The 19,773-nt window shown below is 59.7% G+C and overlaps 1 protein-coding gene across 3 annotated transcripts in view; it reads left to right on the top strand.

Annotated features, from left to right (window-relative positions):
- Positions 1-18,854, top strand: part of SARDH (sarcosine dehydrogenase) — a 59,641-nt gene extending 40,787 nt beyond the window's left edge. For all 3 annotated transcript variants that reach the window (XM_026514295.4, XM_048223194.2, XM_026514294.4), the window contains 5 exons: positions 2,461-2,554; positions 13,303-13,465; positions 13,964-14,132; positions 15,855-15,990; positions 17,434-18,854. In XM_026514295.4, the coding sequence (XP_026370080.2) occupies positions 2,461-2,554; positions 13,303-13,465; positions 13,964-14,132; positions 15,855-15,990; positions 17,434-17,559 (688 nt within the window). In that variant the 3' untranslated portion in view covers positions 17,560-18,854. The remainder of the gene's footprint in view (positions 1-2,460; positions 2,555-13,302; positions 13,466-13,963; positions 14,133-15,854; positions 15,991-17,433) is intronic.
- The last annotated feature ends 919 nt before the right edge of the window (positions 18,855-19,773 follow it).

Here is a 19,773-nt window from a genome sequence, read left to right as displayed (position 1 = left end):
AGCAGCAGGTGCAAAGGCCCTGTGGGAGGGGTGTGCCCGTGCGTGTGAGGAAAAGCAGTGAGGCTGGCTAGAGCAGGGCAGTTGGAAGTGCACTCGGAGAGCAGAGGAGGTGAGAGCCTGTAAGTCCAGGGGCTGTTTCTCCGAGTGAGGGGGATGGAGCAGAGCAGAGACAAGGTCAGATTTAGGATTTAACAGGGTCTCTGATGAAGGGCTGGGGAGGAGGCCGGCAGGTGTGTGAGAAGCCTCAGGGGCCAGAGAAGCCAGGACTTCGAGGAGGGCGCGATGAGCTGCGTCCAGGGGTCAGTGGGTCTGAGTGGGGTCAGGACAGAAACTGACCATTATGTTCGGCAGTGTGGTGCTTCCAGGGGACTCGCGGGTGATCTGCGGGATGGCTGGGTGGGAGCCAGGAAGGGAGGAGAGGAACCTGGAGATCCTGTGGGCTGGTTTTCATCTCTCCCGGGGCCGGCCGGCTCCCGTCTGTGGATGGAACGGGGCTGGGGGTCCTGGCCGGCCCTGGGGAAGCCCCCGCTCCCTTGCCGCTGTGTCCTCAGCCAGCAGTGGGCTATTTTTAGTGTGAGGGAGGCGGGTGGGCAGGGGAGGAGGGGTGCGGGCAGCTAGATCAAGGCAGGGCCCCAGGGGGATGGGCCAGCCTCGTCTGCCTCATTAGAAGTGGCTCCAGGCGGGCGCCGGTGGCAGCAGCTCATCCCCCTGGTCATTCCGTACCTTCCTGCCCCGGAGTGTCCTCTCCGTCAACAACAGCCCCACGTTCCTGCCCCAGGTGTCAGCCTTTCCGGCACCACTGGTGGGGCCAGACCTTCGGAGTTGTCGGGGGAGAGCATGTAGCATGGCACCCGGGCTGTGGGCTACGCTCAGTGACCTGCTGTCCAGTAGAACTCTCTGGAAACGTTCCGTAATTGGATGTTCCAGTACCATAGCCACTAAGCTGTAGGTGGCCCTTGAGCCCTTGACACGTGTCTGGCCAGACTGAATATTTAGTTTTAGCTCAGTTAAACTCAAGTGGCCACGCGTGGCTGGTGGAGACCGTGCAGGAGTGAATGATCGCCATCACCATTTCTCACTGATGGTTCACGAGGGCCCTGGGACGCGGCATCGCTGTCCCCATGGAGGATGGGGCGAGGGCGAGGGGTGAGTAGGGGAGCCAGGACTCTAACCTGCATCTCCGGCCCGGGCCCTCCAGCGCCACCTGCTGCCTTCCTGGTGGAGGGACAACCTCCGGGGCCCCAGCCCACGTTCAGCCGACCTGTGCCCCCCCAGACTGGGGCCCGGAGCTGCCCCTAGTGCTGCCGAGCCCCTTCACACCCTCAGCCCGAGCGGCAGCTCCAGGCTCCTTCCCCTGCAGGGACACAGGCTGGGAAGACACCGGCCGCCCCCAGGGCTGCAGAGAGGACGTGCTCCTGGAAGACTGGGGATGGGTTCTCTGGGGGCTGGCACCACGTGGGTGCCGGGGGTGTGTGTTACATAAGGCGCTGGCAGACTGTAGCACGCTGGGCACCTCGGGCCGGCGTGGGTGGGCAGCTCCAGCACCGTGGGGGTGCAATTAGGGTGGGCAGCGTTCTGAGCAGCGATCCCCTGCAGCCCCAGCACCCGCTGGTGCCTCTGTGCGGGGCTGTCTTCTGCCAACGGGGAGACTGCCCTGGGGTGCAAAGCTGGGCTGTTGTCAACCAGTTCTATTTACTGTGTGCCCCTCTGTACCAGGCACGTTGGGATAGGAGCCCGGTTGTCACAGAGTGCCTGGTTTGGGGAGGGGGGGCAAGTACAACCCATGTGAGAAGTGCCCTGTCGGGAAATGTGTCACAGCTTCGCAACCCACATAAAGGGCACCTGACCCAAACTCAGGGAGTCAGGGAGGGCTTCCTGGAGGAGGTGGCAGCTGAGCCAAGACCTGAAGGATGACAAAGGCTTAAACAGGCAGGGGACCTGGGTGGTATACCAAGGAGTGAACTAAGGCCTGGAGGGAGGCCAGGGGGCACAGTGCCCAGGAAGTGAGGGTTTCCATGGATACTGAGAGCTTTGGGCCCAACGAGGTCTCAGGTGACCTGTTTAGCATGAGAGCTGGACTCTGTGGCAGCCAGGTGGGGGAGGTGAGGAGAGCAACCTCTGCTCTCAGGGAGCTCACAAACCAGCCTCCTGCCCGTAGGACCTGGGGGCGTCAGCTGGCTAGGTCACTGCCCCAGGAGCTCATGTCAGTCTGGACTCCATGCAGTCCGGGCTCACCACCCCCCTCATTGTTCCTGGCTTTTTTAGCGGACTGTATTTTTGGCTCGTGTTCATCTTGGTGTGCTTTTATGAATACCCTGTCTGTTGTCAGTCTGTCCTACGAGGACAGGGACTCGTCCTGCTCACTGTGTATCCCAAACGCCTTCCTGGCCCGGAGTCTGCACCCAGGAGTGCTTAGCAAGTGTTTGTTGACTGACTAACTGACTTTCTTCTTGCTCACAGCCGGGCCATTCTCCAGGAGGTGCTTGACGCAGACCTGAGCAATGAGGCTTTCCCGTTCTCCACCCACAAGCTGCTGAGAGCCGCTGGGCACCTGGTACGTACCACCTGGTTGCTGTCTCCTGGGCCGTGGGCAGCGGCAGTGGGCCTGGGGCTCGGACTTGGGAGCCTGTGTGCCCTTGGGCCAGTCTGTTGACTTCCCTAAGCCTCCGTCCCCCACTATGAGGTAGGCACTAGACGTTCCCGCCCACAGGCTGTTCAGAGCTCAGAGGAGTGACGGGTCCAGGTCAGGCTAGCCCCCGGTGGTCTGCCCGGTGCCTGGCACCTGCTGGGGGGGCTTGCTCCCAGGCTTCCACCAGGAAACACAGCCTTGGCCTTGCCCCCTGCACAGCCGCCCACAGTGTCCCACTCCTAGCTTGGAGGCACAGGGCCTCTCGAGTCAGAATGGCCTGTACTCCATCTGCCACATCGGAAACAACAGGGCTGGGGACCGCTGAGCCCCCTGTCCTCTGAGGAGGCGCCTGTCCTTCCCTAGTGTTCTCCCACCCCTGCCCGCCCAGCGTTGTGGGTGTGGGAAGAGGAGGGGCTGCTCCATGGGGTGGGGGTGCACACCCCCTGCCCCCAGCCCCAGAAAGTCCAGGTGCTGGGACCCAAGGCTTCTGGAATGGTGGACGATGTCAGGGCTCCCTTGGACCCGACTCTGGCTGGAAGCTTCCTTGGAGATAAGGGGCCAGGCCGGGGCCAGCTCCCGGTCAGCCCGTCCCTCCCTCCGCGTCCTTATTGGAAGTTAAGCGTCCTGGTCTCTGTTCTGACTCCCCGAGGCCAACGGGAGGAGTGGGCAGTCAAAGTGCCCTCAGCCACCGTGTGCTGGGGGTATGCGGACACCAAGCGCTGCTCCGAGCACACGGCACACGTGTGCCCCATGTCGTCTTCCCCACGATGTGAGGGTTCCATGACAAGGTTTCTCAGCCTCGGCACTCTGGACATTTGGGAAGATAGTCCGTGTTAGAGGCTGTCCCGTTCGTCCCAGGACAGCATCCCTGACCTCCACCCATTCAATGCCAGGAGCACCCCCAACTGTGACAATCAAAAATGTGTCCAGACTTGACCAAGTGTCCCCAGGGAACAGATTCGCCCAAGGAGAGCTGCTGGTGTGTGACTATCCCACGTGGCGGTCAGGCTGGCAACAGTCATGGCCAGGTGCGCCGACCCAGGCCCTGCAGCAGCTCGCGATGTAGGAAACCGAGCTCAGGGAGGGTGGTGGACTGCCTGAGGCCCTCAGCTAACGAAACACGAAAGCACACAAATACATGTCAGTGAAACGGACGTGGCCGTCCGAGGGCGCGTGGATGGACAGCTGGGCTGGGGGGCTCCTCTCCTTGTCCACTTCTCCCGTGTTCATCGGGGGTTTGGTGGGGAACGTGCCAGGGAATGTTGGTGAGGATTGGGATCCTGGCCCGCAGAGGGGCTGGAGTTCCAGGACCAGCCCGGGTCCTGTTAGCAAAGAAACAGTGCTGCCCTGAGGTCTGCGAGGGGGCTGCCAGAGAGGGTGGGGGACAAAGGCAGCTCTGCAGAGCAGGGGAGCACTGGCTGGGCTCTGTTCCTGCCTTCCCTCTCCAGAGAGAGCTAAGGGACAGGAAGCTGGGCGGGGGGGTGGGTGTCTCTGTCTAGCTTGCTTCCTGCCTCCTTGGTGCAGAGCTGCCTGCCAGGACCAGAGAGGGTGGGTGTTTTGAGGAAGCGGCACAGCGTGACCCCAGGCCCCAGGCGACATCCAGCAGGCCCTGACTGCTGCTGGGCCATGAGCCCCCATGGGGCCTGGGTTCTGGCTTGCAGGAGGTGTGAAGGGGAGTTGAGAGGCTTGGCGTCTGCTCACAGGAGGGCAAATGGAATCTCGGCAAGACAAGTCAATGTGAGAATGACAAGGTGGTGGGGAAGAATGGTGACTTGGGCCTCTCGGCTGGTCAGCAAGTGTGCCTGTGCTGAGTGGGGAGGGGCTCTGCCCTGGTACGGGGTCCCCCATGCCCCTGCCCCCTGGCCCCTTGGCAGGGCTAGAGGAACACATGCCCCGGCGTGGCCAGCAGAAACTCCTTCCTCTCCCCTGCCCGGCTAGGTGGGCATCGCGGTTCCCTGCAGGGGACTGTGCCAACCAGTCCCCAGGGCCAGGGCACCGCCGTCTCTCTCCTTAGAACAGCCAATCTCCAAACACATGGATTCTCTGTCCTGCGTTCTTGTCCTTGGGTGCTGTGGGGCCCCTAGGGGGCTGGGCAGTTGGGTAAGTGCCCGGCTGAAGCAGCTTTGTGCAGAACCCTGGCTCAGCGTCGCACACCCATCCTCTCATCCCTCCTCCTCCTACCCCCCTCCCCCCCCCCCCGCTGCTCTCTGGAGGTCAGGTCACTGCTGTCTGCTCTGTGGCCTGCTGGGAGGACCTGTCCTGCCCTAGGGGGCCAGGAGTCCCCGGGTGGCCCAGCGGCCCGGCTCCTGGGGATGAGGGCCGCGGAGGCAGGAGCATCCGGGATGGGACGCGGTAAGGGTGTGGTCGGTTGGTGCCCAGACGCTCCGGAATCCTGCCTCGGATACCACCTTCCCCCGAGGGCCAAGGAGGCGTGGGCAAAACGGAGCAAAGTCTTAGTTTCCAAGGTGTTGATGTTACGGGTTTTGCTGACCTCCAAGTGGCCCAGACCACACGTTCCAGGGTGGTCCTAAGCCTAGGCACAAGGGCTTCACCATTCATTGTCCAGTAAGAGGGGTGGGGAAATCTGCTGGGCAGGGCCACAGGCTGTGGGCCCTGGGCTGCCCAGCCCCTATGGCGGCCTCACAGGCAGGCGGGAAGGTGGGAGCTGGGTCAGCATAGACTCCAAGGGTCAGGAGCAGAGTCACCCCGGTGCTCAGCAGAGCTGGGGGCCTGTAGGCCTGGCTTCTAGTCCCACCCCGGCCTTCTGGGACCACCTCTCCTGGCCTTGGTTTCCCCACCTGCAACACAAAACCTAGACGATATCTGAAATCCTTTCTGGGCTGTCTTGTGAGTCTGTCCAGACAGCCTGAACGCTCTCTGAATCCAAGGGGGATTTCGTATCCTCCAAATAATATCGTGTGCTGGCTTCAGCACGTCCTGGCGCCGTGTCCCCCCCGTGTGAAGAGGCGCTGGGGCCAGAGGGTGGGCTGGGCCAAGTCTGATGGGAGGTGATTGGATCCCAGCCAACCAGATGCAGGAGAGGAATGTGTGCCTGTGTGACCGGCAAGGCCTCCTGGTCGCAATGCACGGAATGATGAGGGCCAGAGCCCAGACTGCACCCGGGCCGAGGGTGGGTGAGCACGGCCCTGCGCCTGCCTGCTGTGACCCACACTCACGGCCAACAGATGACCCCGGCCGAGCAGTGTCCTTGGTTTGCAGTGATACCCCGGGAGGCTTGGGCCCCGAGGTTCTATGAGCCTTGCATTCCTAGAGGAAGAACAAGGGTGGAGGAGAGTTGTCCCCTTGGCAGCCAACTGACCAGATGTCCTTACCTCCCACATGTTGGCCTCGACGCCAGCAAGGTTGCTGGTGGGAAGTGCTCTCCCGCGTGGTGACCGGGGGAGACATGGTGTTCCTGGCGCCTCGGCCCAGGACAGGGGGCCCCTCTGGAAAGCAGCAAGCGCTGGGCCCCAAGCTCGTCGCAAGGCACTGCGATAAAGTGATTTTCTTCTGAAAATTAATTTCGGGTCAAAAGGAAACTGCATTTCTTCTCCTGAACGCCGTGAAGTGCTTGCTGTGGCACAGGAGGATTCGATGAGCTCAGGAGGCCACGTTCTCCCACCTGCACAGGTCACCCAGCCGGCTGGAGGCTCGGGCCTCCCTGCGGAGCCTCGCACACGGCCTCCTGTGCCTTCACGGTGCCCGCATTTGCCAACTGGGTTTTCGCCGCTGCCTAAAGTCACTTCGCACGCGTTGTGCAGGTCGGCTGTGGCTCTGGAAAGCCGGGCGGCTGTGGGTGGCTCCCATGGGTGCAGAGGAGAGAAATCCATGTGGCCGCAGCCCCCATTCAAGGTGTCCCCTGGGGGACAGAGATGTCTTCCTGCCACGAAAGCGTAAGGTCAAGGTGTGGCTGGAGTGAGTTTGGACGGCTCTGAGGGACCCCGGGGCCTGAGCTCTGGAGATTCCAGAAATTCCTCCAGGGCAGTACTCCATCCTTTCTCTGCAGGGAATGCTGGGTATTCTGACTCGACAGCCCTGCCTTGCTCTGTGGGGCAGACAGCCGTCTTTCTCAGGGCCGAGCCCTCGCTCTGATTGGTGGCTTGGAGCCTGTGGTTCCAGGGGTGGTGGGCTGGGAGGAGTGCTTTCCACTGCGGAGTGTAGCGGGACGGTCTGTGGCCGATCCAGCACTCCCGGGGCCCGGAAGTGGAACCCTGGGGGTTGGACAGTCTATGGAGCTTTCAGATCCTTAGAGAGGGTCAGGTTCTCATCATGTGACTTGAACATTTTACCTTTTATTTATTCTTATTCTTGGAAATTAGTTTCCAGTTATCTTCCCTACCACCCCCCTCCCTACCACCATCATCCCCACCACTCTCCCTACCATTCCCACCACCCCCCCACCCCCCCCCACCATGCCCCCCACCGACTACCATCACCACCATCTTGATTACCATCGTTACCTCCCTCACTCTACCACCACCACCAGTGCACGCTAGCCTTCCGGACCACACCACCGGGACGCATTGCACATCCCACTGGCAGAATGTTATTAGCATCAAGGATGTCTTGGGAGCCTCCAGGGGGATTGAAACCTGAAGATCCTTGAGCCTGTCGCCAACCTCCCCCACCCCTCCCAGTTCCTGTGGATTCGGGGCACGACACCCCTGCAGAGGGCTGCCCGGGCTCGGATCCCTGCCCGTCCCCTGCCTCCAGGGGCACTGGGATCCTCCCTTATTTAAGAGACCACTGAGTTGGAGGACGTGCCTGGTGTGTCGGGGGTGCTGTTATACAACCGAATGCCTGGAAACTTGTAAAACTGCCATGAGCTAATGTGATCTGAAAAGGTTGGACATGCTGGCCTGTGTCTGTGGGCACATCTGCTTGAGCCCTCCCGCGGTATTTACCCAGAAAGGCACACTCCAGGCTTGTTCTAGCGATGCACGAGCCCAGGGCATCCCACGGGAGCCACGTGGCCTCCCCTGCCCCGGGCACCTGCGTGGCCTTTGATCTGAGCCGAGGCGGTGACCCAGCATCTCCCCGGATTCAAGTCCTGTCCATGGACAGCTGGCAGGGGTGCGGTGAGGCACCAAGCACGGGCTCAAGCTGCTGAATCACATCTTACTAACACCCGAGCGCCCAGAATTTTACTGAAATCCAACCACCCAAAAATAGTCAAGTGAGTCAGTCTAGGGCAGGGAGCGTGTGTCTCCCGGCTTTGCGCACGTGCGCTACCATTGGAAACCCTGGCTGAGCCCTCGCGCGGCCGCTCACCAGCCAGAGGCTTCCTCTGAGTGGCTGGGATGGGCTGGTCCCAGCAGGAGAGCTGGTAGTGCGATCTGCAGGAAGACTGGTGAGCGGTGGCGAAATTGTCAGGGGCCTGAAATTGGCCGCGTGGGAGTGTTTACACCACGGAAAGTGATAAATGCTACAGAAGGACACCCCAGGCACCGGAGCTGATGAGCAGACATTTCCCAGGACTTCAGTGGGCCTGGAGCAAGTGCCTGCTCTCCCCTGAGCACCCCCCCCCCGGGGGGCATGCCCATAGGACCGCCACGCGGATGGCGAGCACCCTGCTGGGGTTCCATGGGCACAATTCTGTGGAGTGCCCCGGGAGCGTCTGAAGGACATACCATTATCATGCAGGGCTTGCAGAAGAGACTCAGACGGAGGTCAGTCTCTAGGGATGTGACCTGGAGACTCAGATTTAAACCCAAGCCCCCACTCTCGGCCGCCGTGGTGCCTGCTGCTTTTGTAGGCAGCTGGCCCCTCCCTTGCTCCTGGTGTCCCCAACATCAAGAAAGTGCAAATCACCCAGTCCCTCTGGGCTTTAGGCGCCCGTCCATGGAGAAAAGGGTGTTCTGGTTTCACCATCTTAACCTTCTTTAAGCATGTGGTTCAGCAGTGTTCACTGTAGTCACGTTGTTGTTCAAAGGATTTCCAGAAATTCTTCATCTTGCAAAACTGAAACTCGATACTCATTAAACAACAGCCCCCATTCATCCTTCCCCCACCCAGCTCCTGGGAACCAACCGTCGACTTTCTGTCTCTATGAGTTTGACTAATTTAATTCCAGGTAAGTGGAATTTGGATTAGGATTTGTCTCCATGTCTGGCTTATTTCACGCAGCGTCACGTCCTCAAGGTCATCCACGTTGTAGCAGGTGTCAGGATCTCCTTCCTTGTAATAGTTGAATAATATTCCATTGTATGGATAGACCCCATTTCGTTTATCTGTTCGTCTGTCAGTGGGTACTTGGGTTGTGTCCACCTCTTAGCTATTGGGAATAACACTGCTGTGAACATGGGTGGGCAAGTATCTATTCCACATTTTGCTTTCAATCCTTTGGGGCATCTCTCCAGAGGTAGAATTGTTGGACATGTGTTCATTCTTTCAGGTTTTTTTGAGGAACCCCACACTGTTTTCCCTAACAGTTGCACCAGCTGGGCCTAAGGGTTCAAATTTATCCACATCCCTGCTAACACTGGTTATTTTCTGTTTTGTTTTGTTTTAATAGTAGCCATCCTAATGGGTATGAGGTCATATCTCATTGTGGTTTTGATTTGCATTTCTCTAATGATTAGTGGTAATGACCATCCTTTCGTTATACTTATTGGTCATCTGTATATCATCTTTGGAGAAATATCAGTTCAAGTCCTTTCCTCATTTCTTAGCCGGGTTATTTGTTTTGTTGGTGTTGAGTTGTAGGAGTTCTTTATGTATTCTTGATATTAACCCCTTATCAGATATATGATTCGTAAATATTTTCTCCTACTCTGTAGGTTGCCTTTTTACTGTTGGCTGTTTCCTTTGATGCACAGAAGTTTTCGTGTTTGATGTGGTCCTGTGTGACCGATTTTGCTTTTTGGTGCCTGTGCCTTTGGTGTCATATCCAAGAAGTCGTTGCCAAGTCCAATGTTGTGAAGCTTTCCCCTATTTTCTCCTGGGAGTTGTATAGCTTTAGGACTTACACTTAGGTCTTTAATCCATTTCGAGTTAAAATTTGTATATGGTGCAAGATAAGGGTACAATTTCATCCTTTCGCATGTGGATATCCGGTTTTCCCAGCACCATTTGTTAAAGAGACTGTCTCTTCTCCCGTTGAGTGGTCTCAGCAGCCTTATTGAATTGAATTGTATATCGACCATATACATGAAGGTTTATTTCCGGGCTCTCTTTTCTCTTCCACTGGTTTATTCATCTGCTTTTATGCCAGTACCACACTGTTTTGATTATGGGAGCTTTGTAGTAAGTTATGAAATCAGGAACTGAGAGTCCTGCAGCCTTATTCTTCTTCAAGATTGTTTTGGCTTTTTGAGGTCCCTTGAGATTCCCTGTGAATGCCAGGATGGGTTTTTATATTTCTGCAAAAAGTACCCCTGGAATTTTGATAGGGATGCATTGAATCTGTACATCACTTTGGGTAGCATTGATATCTTAATGATAGTGTTTTCCAATCCATGAACATGGGATGTCTTTCCTTTTACTTGTATCGTCTTGCATTTCTTTCGGCAAAGTTTTGTAGTCTTCTGTGTAGCCATCTTTAACCTCCATAGTTAGGTTTATTATTAACTATCTTATTCTTTTTGATGCTATTATAAATGGAATTTTGGAAAAAAATTTCCATTTTGGATTGTTCATTGTTAAGGTAGAAAAATGCTGTTGATTTTTGTATGTTGATTTTATATCCTGCAACCTCGCGGAATGTGTTTATTAATTCCAGTAGTATTTGGGGGCGGGGGGGGGCAGTTTGGGGTGAGAAAAGGGTTTAAATAAAACCTGCTTTAAGGCCCTTCCTGATGACCTTCCATGATCTTGTGACTCCAGCCAGGGCTTGTGTAAGAGAGAGGGGCTCTGTTTCACAAGGGGGTTTGCCTCAGTTTGGGGCTTGCTTTTAAAGTCCATCCAACCCGATCTTTACTGGCAAATGACTGTGTATCTGTCAGGCACAGTGCTGCCCATGAACTTGATGACCGCAAGCACTGGCCTCATCCATCTATCAGATGGGGGCACGGAGGTGGGGAGAGGTTGACCTACATGGGTCTAGCTGACCCAGAGCCCATATTCCAGGTAGCCTCATTCTCAGCTTTCCCCCTTTATTACATGTCCCTGCTCAGAAGAAATGAGGACTCCCCCAACTCCACTGCTTTAGCGGAGACAAATGCAGGATGTCTCGAGAACCAGTAATTCTGTGAACTTAGAAAGCCGCCTGGAATTGCCCCAGACTCTTTCCCTCACTTTGCCGGAAGCAGAAGTCCATCTGCCCCTGTTTTCCTCCATCATTCAGGAAGTATTTTTTAGCACCTACTGTGTGCTGAGTCCAAGCACACGGGTGCAGTGGAGAGCCAAGCCAGCCAGCCCCCGGCCTCCTGGGGCTCCCGGGAGCTGCGGAAGAGCCTGGGATGGCTCTATCCCACCCTGCTGGTGAACTCAAACTGAGCCCCAGTGCCTGACCCTCTCACTTAACTGGGAGCGTGTGTCTGACATGAACCTGCAGTCCTGGGCCATTAATGGGTGAGCTTTAAAAATGATTTTTCCTGTTTCAAAATGAGATTGGCTTTGAGCCCCAAGCTCCTGCATGGGCTGTCTAAAATTAGAACCCCGTTGACAAGGCAATCTTTGTCAGGGGCCCACGGCTTGCACTAGGGAAGCAGGGAAATGTCAACAGTACATTTTCTGTGTCAATTTTGAGTTTTTTGAGAGGCCTGGGCAAATGGCAACTCAGAGCAAATGTTCACTGTTTCAAAAGCTTTCAGAATCCAGCCCCTTGGCAGCAATGTGATTAAAGTGTCAGATTTATAAGGAGCTGGGTCTGTGTTCAGGAGAGTGGCCTCCGCCCCCTCCTGTGTAGACAGGATCCGGCCGGAGCTGCCCTAGCAGACTTACCTCTCACGGCAGTGATGGGATAAGCTCCTCCGTCTCTGTGAGCTCCGCACTTTGCTGGTCTCTCCTTGTCCCTTTTGTTTCAAGGACTTCAAGGACGGTCCTGGGGCTGACCTCACCTGGGGACACTGGGCTCAAGGACTTGCCTGAAGGGCGGGAAGCAGGCACGTGTCCCTGGGTATGTAAATGACATGCCAGCACACCGACGGAGTGGGACAAGTCCCTGGCCGGGGCGTCGTGCTGCCGCCAGCCTGGTATGCAGGTGTGCCAGCCGCACGCACCCAGCGACCCGCTGCCCATCAGATGTGCGTGCCCAGGCTGAGCACGGCGCCTCTGTGGTGGCGTCATCCCCGGGGTGTTATTTACGTTGGTCTCCGCCACCGTGTGGGCCAAGAAGGGCTCCAGTGACGTAACGTGCGTGCAGAGCTTAGCCCAGGGACATTGTGTAAACAGCACTGTCATCTCCGTGGGGTTGGGGGCCCATGGTCCTTTGAGGGCCCCTGAGGCCCAGCCCTCGCTGAAGTGACTCTCGCAAATGTCTCAGCCTGATGATAAGGTCCTTCCAACCCCGCTGCGGCCTTTCTGTCCTGCCCTCCCCGACGTGCAGCTCCAGCTCTGTGCCCCGGCCCCAGCTCTCCTGGAAGGCCTGTCTGCAGCCGCAAACTCCACGACCTTGCAGGGGCCTTCCTTCCCAGCACTGGCCCACCCTGGGCGTGGTGGCCACAGCACTGGCCTGTGCTTCTGGCTGAGTCCTTCTGAGACTCGGGTCCTGGGGACAGTGACTGTGTCTGTCTTCAGAGCCCAGCGACTGGCTGAGGCCGACCTGGCTGGGGAGCAGTCACGGGGATGACTCAGCACCTGTCTGCTTCCCCTCTTGACGCCTCTGAACCCACGGAGGACAGCCGTGGTGACGCACGAGCTGTGCCGCCGATCTCCCAGCAACTGGCTCCCAGACGCACCACAGAGCTTCTGGAAACAGACAAAGCCAGTCTCCTGACCCCATTTACACAGGAGGAAATGGAGGCCAGAGGGAGTCCGGGGGCCCCACCAAGGTCACTGTGGTGATTGAATGGTGGACTCCGAAACAGATGTCTACGTCCCAGCCCCAGCCCAGAACCTGTGAGTGTGGCCTCAGATGTCTACGTCCCAGCCCCAGCCCAGAACGTGTGAGTGTGGCCTCAGTTGGAAATTTCCAGCTTTGCAGGTGGGGTTAATGTAAGAATCTTAAGATGGGATCATCCAGGATCAGGATTGGGTCCCGACTCCAGTGACAAGTGTCCTGATAAGAGACAGAAGTAGAGAAGACACAGACACAGAGGAGAAGCCATGTGACACAGGGAATGAAGGGAAGTGACCACAAGCAAGGAGCACCTGCAGCCCCCAGAAGCAAGAAGAGGCAGGAAGGACCCTCTCCTCTAGCTTCCGGAGGGAGTACAGCCTGTGGACACCTTGACGTGGGGCTTCAAGCGTCCAGAACTGAGAGACAGCACACTTCTGCTGTTTTAAGTCCGCAGTCTGTGGTCGTTTAGTACGGCCACCCCAGGCCACTCACACTGTGACTGAGAAGAGTCGAGGCCTGGGAACCGTGTGTCTACTTTCTCCCATTGACACCCCTTCTTCCCCTTAAAGATTGCCAGAGCCTGGAGCTCTGTCCTTGGAGACCCCATGCCTCAGTGGCACGCCGGCCTGGGCCCAGGGCCAGCTAATGAGAATGGTGGCAGTAGGGACTGTCCATCAGTAAGTGGCAGCTGGGCCTTGACCTGGGTCGTCTGAGCCGTGCCCTGTCCCCCCAGGTGCGGGCCATGAGACTCTCCTTTGTCGGGGAGCTGGGCTGGGAGCTACATGTGCCCAGGCCGGCCTGCGTGCCTGTGTACCAGGCTGTGATGACCGCGGGCGCCAAGCACGGCCTCGTCAACGCTGGGTACCGGGCCATCGACTCCCTGAGCATCGAGAAAGGTGCGAGCGGGAGCCACACGGCGCCGGCGGGCCGCCGGGAGCCAACGCTGCAAACAGGGGCTGTCGTCCCCCCACGCTTCTTTCCTGTCCCTGCTCCGCTTCCCGCTTACCCCGTCATGCCTGCTTCCCCAGCCCGCACCCCCACCCCTGCACCCTTCCTACACTGCCCGTGACCGTGATCTTCCACGCAGGCCTGGGGATGGTGCTGGGGTCTCTGACACCTGTACTTGGAGGGTGAGTGGGAGAGGTGCTTGCCTGGCCTCGTGAGGACGGGGCCAGAGCTGGGCTGGGAGTCAGCGCCCGGCCTTCCCTGGAAGGTCTGAAGAACATGGCGCAGTGCTGCGCGGGTGCCTCCCCAGCACCTCAGCTGACAGTGCAGAGGCTGAGGGCTCGCCCAGGGGGCCTTCCGCAGGCGAGGATGCACCCCCACCCCAGGCCTTCGGAGGAGCCCGTCCCCTACCTCTGCTGGGCACTGAGCCCGGGCTCTCCTCCCCACAGGCTACCGGCACTGGCACGCCGACCTGCGCCCCGATGACAGTCCCCTGGAGGCAGGCTTGGCCTTCACCTGCAAGCTCAAGTCGGATGTCCCCTTCCTGGGGCGGGAGGCCCTGGAGAAGCAGCGGGCCGAGGGTCTCCGCCGACGCCTGCTCTGCTTCACGGTGGATGAGTGAGTAGCCCACGGTCCTGCATCCTCCCTCCTCGAACACAGCTTTGGAAAGAGAAAGGCATGACGCCGAGCCACCGAGCCACGTCCGTGGGGGTGGATCCAGGCCGAGGGCCCAGCGTCCCAGCCACGGCGTGGGTACCTCTCCATGTTGTAGTCGATCCTCCCCGCTGCTGGGGGTGGAGGGCGGGGAAGTCCGGGCTGGGGCCACCCTCCCCACTTCCGGATGGAGACCTTGGGTGCCTGGGGACAGGCTGACTGAGCCACAGGAAGGAGAGCCCATGCTGCAGGGACCCACGCCCCCCAGGGCGGCTTTGAGCAGGTCGCTCGGCTCTGTCCTCGGGAGCTGGGCCCGTGCTGTCTCTGGATCCCACTGGGGCCCAGCGACTCTGAAATGACAGCACCAAGGCTGGTGTCGGCCCCGCCACGGCTCCGCAGGGATCTGAGCAGCCACGGTCTCCAGGACCACGGCGGCCCGGCTTTGTCGAGTTGCCACTGACAGGCAGCCGCAAATGGAGCCACTTCTTCCAGATCTGGAGCCGTCAGAAGTGTCAAGAGCTTCGGGGGGGCAGAGAGGGAGCGGAGCTGCGGCTTGTCATCGTCCTGCGGCTTCTCCCCGGGCTCCCGTCAGGCCAGCCCTCCACGTGCTGCTTGTTCACCTCCCGGGGAGCAGCTTAGCTCCGGTTTGGGGACGCTGCCGGAGCAGGGGTCTGCGGCCCCTCCACCCCCTGGGCCTCCAGAAAGCACCTGCAGCCCGCCGCCAGGATCTGGGAGCGGCTCGGACAGCACCTGCCACAGCGCAGCTCGCCCTGCCCGGTGTTCTCCCCTGGGCCGCAAAATCCCCCCAGTGCCACAGCCAGGGCAGTGCCAATCTTGACGAAGGACACGGCCAGCGTGCTGGCTGTGGAGCTGTAGGGATCTGTCCCTCTGCTCTGGGCCCTGGGCCAGCGGGTGGCCTCCCTGAGCCCGTTTCCCCATCTGCAAATGGCACGTGCTTGGCAGGACTGGGGTGGGAAGAAAGAGCAGGGATGTGCCCCAGAACCTCCATCTGTCCCAGCCTCTTCCCTCAGACAGTCACAGAGGCCCCCAGACCCTCTCCATGCGCCTCGGCTCAGGGCTGGTCCACACAGGCCCCAGCCTGGCTCCCCCGGGCTCAACCCCGCCACCCTCTCCTGCGGGGCCCGTGGGGTCGGCATCAGCACTGGGCACAGTCAGGCTCTCCGTAAACACCACGAATGAGGTGCCCGGAGAGACGAGTCTGCAAAGATTCGCGCCCAGACTTGCCAGGTTCCTTCCGGGGGCCGGTGCGGGTCTGTTTGCAGGTTGATCTCTGTGTTTTCCATTCTGAATTTTCAAAAATGTATAGTCAGCACTCATACCTTATGCGTACTAAAGAAAAGGACATTGGTTAGATTAGGCATCGTACTGTGAAAAGAGCCAGGCAGAGGAAAGCAAGCCTCGGGGGCAGGAGGATTTAAATTGTTCAGAAGTCAAGGGAAAATCAGTGGAAAGGGGGCCTTTCCCGAATACCTGCGGCCTGTCTGCAGACTCGGGAGTCGGAGCCTGGTTGTGGTCTCCTCTGATTGCTCGTTCATCCACAGGGTCCTATGCGCGGGCATCCTGGGGTCGCGGGCGGGCGTGTGTGGCGCAGCGCCAGGCCCCGGGGCACGCAGGTCCCCCTTCTGGGGGCTCCGGGGCCCCAGCCTTCTCTCTTGCTTCTTCCAGAAAAGTGCCCATGTTCGGCCTGGAGGCCATCTGGAGAAACGGCCAAGTGGTGGGCCACATCCGGAGGGCTGACTTTGGGTTCACCATCGACAAGACCCTCGCCTATGGCTACATCCGGGACCCCAGCGGCGGGCCGGTGAGTCGAGCCCCTCCGCCCCAAGGGAAGCCCGGTTCCTCGCGAGACACCACACCCCTGTGCCGCACGCACCCCCACACCAAGCTGGGCAGGGGGGTGGGGGTGGCGCGCAGGGTCCCTGCTGATGGGGCCGCGTCTCCGGGCAGGGTCAGGGGCTGTTTCTGTGTTTTCTGTCTGAAAGAATCTGATTTTGGGAGCTCTAGGCTTCTCTTGGTCAGAAAGAGGCTCTGGACCAGGGCTGGCGCCCTCTGCTCCTAGAGCCTGGGGTGGACGCCAGACGCCTGACCATCCTCCCGGGACCACCTTCCTCTCCTCTCTCCCCTCATCCCAGACGTGCTCCAGGCATGGGGGCATGTGCATCCATGCCCACGCATGTATGCACACATGTGTACGTGCATACAGACGCATGTGCACACACAGGCACAATTTGCCATGTGACCCTTTATAAACCCCAGTAATCCCTCACTGAGCCCGGTTCCTCCCTCCACGCTGGTGGGGGAGCAGGGGCAGAGAAAGGGCCCATTGAGAGCCCAAGGGGGGTTCTGGAAGCTCTTGCCAGACCAGACAAGGCAGTCCCAAGGGGGTCACGTGGCATGGGCTGGGCCACGCGGCACGAGAGAGGAGGGGAGGAGCTCACTGTCGAAGCACCGTGATGACCATACCTGCGTGCTTCCCTGGAGTGCCGCACTCGCCCTGTAACTGCTGGGAAACTGAGGCCTGGAATGTTCTGACTGCAGGGGTCAGGACGCCCATCCAGCTGGTGCTGAGCTTTCTAGCCTCAGCCTTAGACATTCTCGGAGAATTCTGGGGTGCGGCTCCCCACCTGCCCCCAACAGAGACTCCAGAGAGAGAGCTACTTGGAGGGTCAGCAAGGAGGAGGCAGGGTGTGAGTCAGACAGTCCAGGCAGGGGTGCAAGGGACGAGCTGGGCCTCGGGAGGGGGCAGGGCACAGCGGCTCCCAGGCTGGGCCACTGGAGGTCCTGGGCCACGGGTCCCTGTCCTGCATGGCTGGGACATCCTCTACATCTCAGAGCACAGCCCAGATGCCCTCTCCGTGGCCAGGCCCTGGGTATAGTCCCCGTGTAGAACAGGATCCCTGAGCGGGGCCAGCCTGCCCAGGGTCCCAGCACACGGGCTGTTTACTGTTGCCCCGTTTCCTGGGGATTTGCAGATTTCAGAGCGGGAGGTGTGCTGTCCTGGGGGAGAAACCCCACTGGCTGCCAGACCGCGGCTCTGCTGGGCCCCAGGAGGTCAAGTCCCACTCAGGGCACCTACCTGCTCAGGGCAGCTCCTCAGTTCGGAGGAGGGCCCCTGGCACAGAGATGGGTTTCCCCACGGGGAGGAAGGGAGGCGGAGCCCCCCCCACCACTGAGAAGGAGGTAGGTATGACCCTAGCACCTACCAGGCGACGACCGACCCCCACCGGCTCCTCTCCTGCCATAGGTCTCGCTGGACTTTGTGAAGAGTGGGGACTATGCTCTGGAGCGGATGGGGGTGACCTACCCTGCCCAGGCTCACCTGAAGTCCCCCTTTGACCCTGACAACAAGAGGGTGAAGGGGATCTACTGATGCGCCCGCGGGGCGGAGCCTCCGCAGATCAGGGGGCCGAGGCCGGCTCCGTCCCTCGCTGATCATCCCGCACAGGGCCCGCCACCCTGGCCCAGGACCTGGACCCCGACCAGAACATGGCTCCTGCCTGCTCTTAGTCCACCCCCCAGACAGATGTCAGACGAGTGGACAGAAACCCAGAGGGCCCGTCCTGTGGTCCCTGACCAAAGGATGGTCCCTAGTCCACCCCTACCCCCCCAAAAACAAACATGTAAGGTCTTGGGCTCAGGGAGCGTGCCGTGTGGCCCTCTGAAGCTTCCACTTGGTAAGCTCAGTGTAAAAGCAGGGAGGCCGAGATCCGCCTGGAATCCCAGGCCTGCCTGCCCAGAGCACCAGTGGGGAGTTTCAAGGTGCATCTGGAATTAGGCACAGAGTGAGGGTTGGCTAATGCCGTCTGCCGTGGGTGCAGTATGGGAGGCCGGGAGCAGCTACGCCAGCTCGGCTTGGGCCCCACAGTCAGGCCGTTGGGCAGGATGGTCCTTTTGCCAGAGGCCGGCAGGGAAGGAAATCTAGAAAGCAAGCTCTTCCTGCCTTGACCCGCTTTTCACATAGGAAAGGCTTCTGACCATTACCAGCTCATGAAACAGGTGAGCAGAAGCAGGGCATGGGAAGGGTGTCCCCTCGGTGCCCTCCCTCACCCATGCGGAAGCCCCACCTCCTGCCTTGATTTCCCCAAGGGCACCTCGTTCACTAGGTCTGCAAAGGAAGGGCGTGCTGCTGGGTAAGAACCTGGCAGAACCCTCCTGCCTTGTGGCCTCTGACCTTGCAGTTTGCTCGGGGCGGGACGCGGCTCCCGTCCTTGACTCTGTCTTGTGGCCCCGGGGAAGGACCTTAAAAGGGGGTGACTCCCTTGCTCCCCTTCTCTGGGCCTTCAGAACTCACTAACATCTACCTGTGTGACCTTCCTCCCTGCCTGCCTTCCCAGGGATGGATGTCCCTCCTGCTCTGTGCCCCGTCCCAGGTCCCTCCCCCTTCGCCTCGCCCTGCCTCCCTCCCTCCCGGCTCACACCGGCAGGATTTCAAGAGCTGCACCATGTGGTCCTGCCCAGGCATGCCAGACCCTCTGGGGAGCAGAAGGGGACAGAGGTGGGGTGGGGGGGAGGCGCGGAGCACGGGATTCCCGCGGACACACAAGCAGCAGTGGGGCACTGGGGCGGAGGCAGTCCTTGGCGGGCCCTGGCTGCTTTTAGATGCTCACGCACCCGCTGTGGACTGAGCTGGACCAGGTCAGGCTAATAAAGTCAAAGTCGTGGGAAGATGTTTGGGTTTCAGATGGCCTTTGGAAAGCTTTTCGGCCCCCTCGCCAGACCACAGGCTGGGGAGCCCCGGCCTCTGGCTTTGAGCCTCAGGCCAGGGAGCACCTGCAAGCTCCCCTGCTCGCAGGCGGGCCTAGCTCCCACCAGAGAGAGGCTGCGGGCAGCCGAGCGGACCCCGAGGGGCCAGAAACAGAGAGGAGGGGAGACAGCTTCCCAGATGGCCTGGCCTGCTTCCCCGGGCTCTGCGGTTTGGCCACGGAGCCCCGGATTGGGCCGGTGTACGTGTCCCCAACACCGCCTGTCCTGAATGGGGGGAGGCTGAGGGTGCGGGGGGCCAGACCCAGGTTCCGATTCCACCCCTGCCTCGGGCTGAGCTCAGAGACAGGAGCCCTCGCTGTTGGCGTGTTCGCTTCCCTGCCGGGGAGAAATAACCCCGGCTTCTCCGGGAAGGGCACTGGGTTACAACGTGGGAGAGGCCACGGAGCCACCGCCCTAGCTCTCCTGTTGTGTCCCGCCAGCGGCAGGAAGGTCCAGGCCGGGCCGCAGCCCCAGGCATGCTGCCTCGGTGGGGTAGGGATGGGCCACATGGCCTTCACCCCTGAGTGTCCCGGGACCGGTCCTTCATTACCCCCAGTCTAGACACCTGTTGCCCACCTGTTTTTGAAGATCCCGCTGGACAAGCAGCAGCCAGGCCCTCACGGTGGCTGAGTACTGCCTGTCTGGAATTCTGGGACAACCTGGCTGGGAGCCAAGACGAGGAGAAGCGGGGCTCCGGTGCCCTCAGACTCCACCTGTGTGCCGGCCTCAGCTGTCCCGGAGCTCACGGGGCCCAGGGTGGGTGCTGTGCCCCTCCGGAGGGCAGGTGGAGAGGCCCCTACTTACCTGATGGTCTGGCCGGTTCCTGTTGGTCAGGCGGGCT

Source organism: Ursus arctos, unplaced genomic scaffold (assembly GCF_023065955.2).
Source record: "Ursus arctos isolate Adak ecotype North America unplaced genomic scaffold, UrsArc2.0 scaffold_18, whole genome shotgun sequence".
Taxonomy (NCBI): Eukaryota; Metazoa; Chordata; class Mammalia; order Carnivora; family Ursidae; genus Ursus; species Ursus arctos.
Note: the sequence above shows the minus strand (reverse complement) of the source record. Positions and strands in the feature narration are given on the sequence as shown.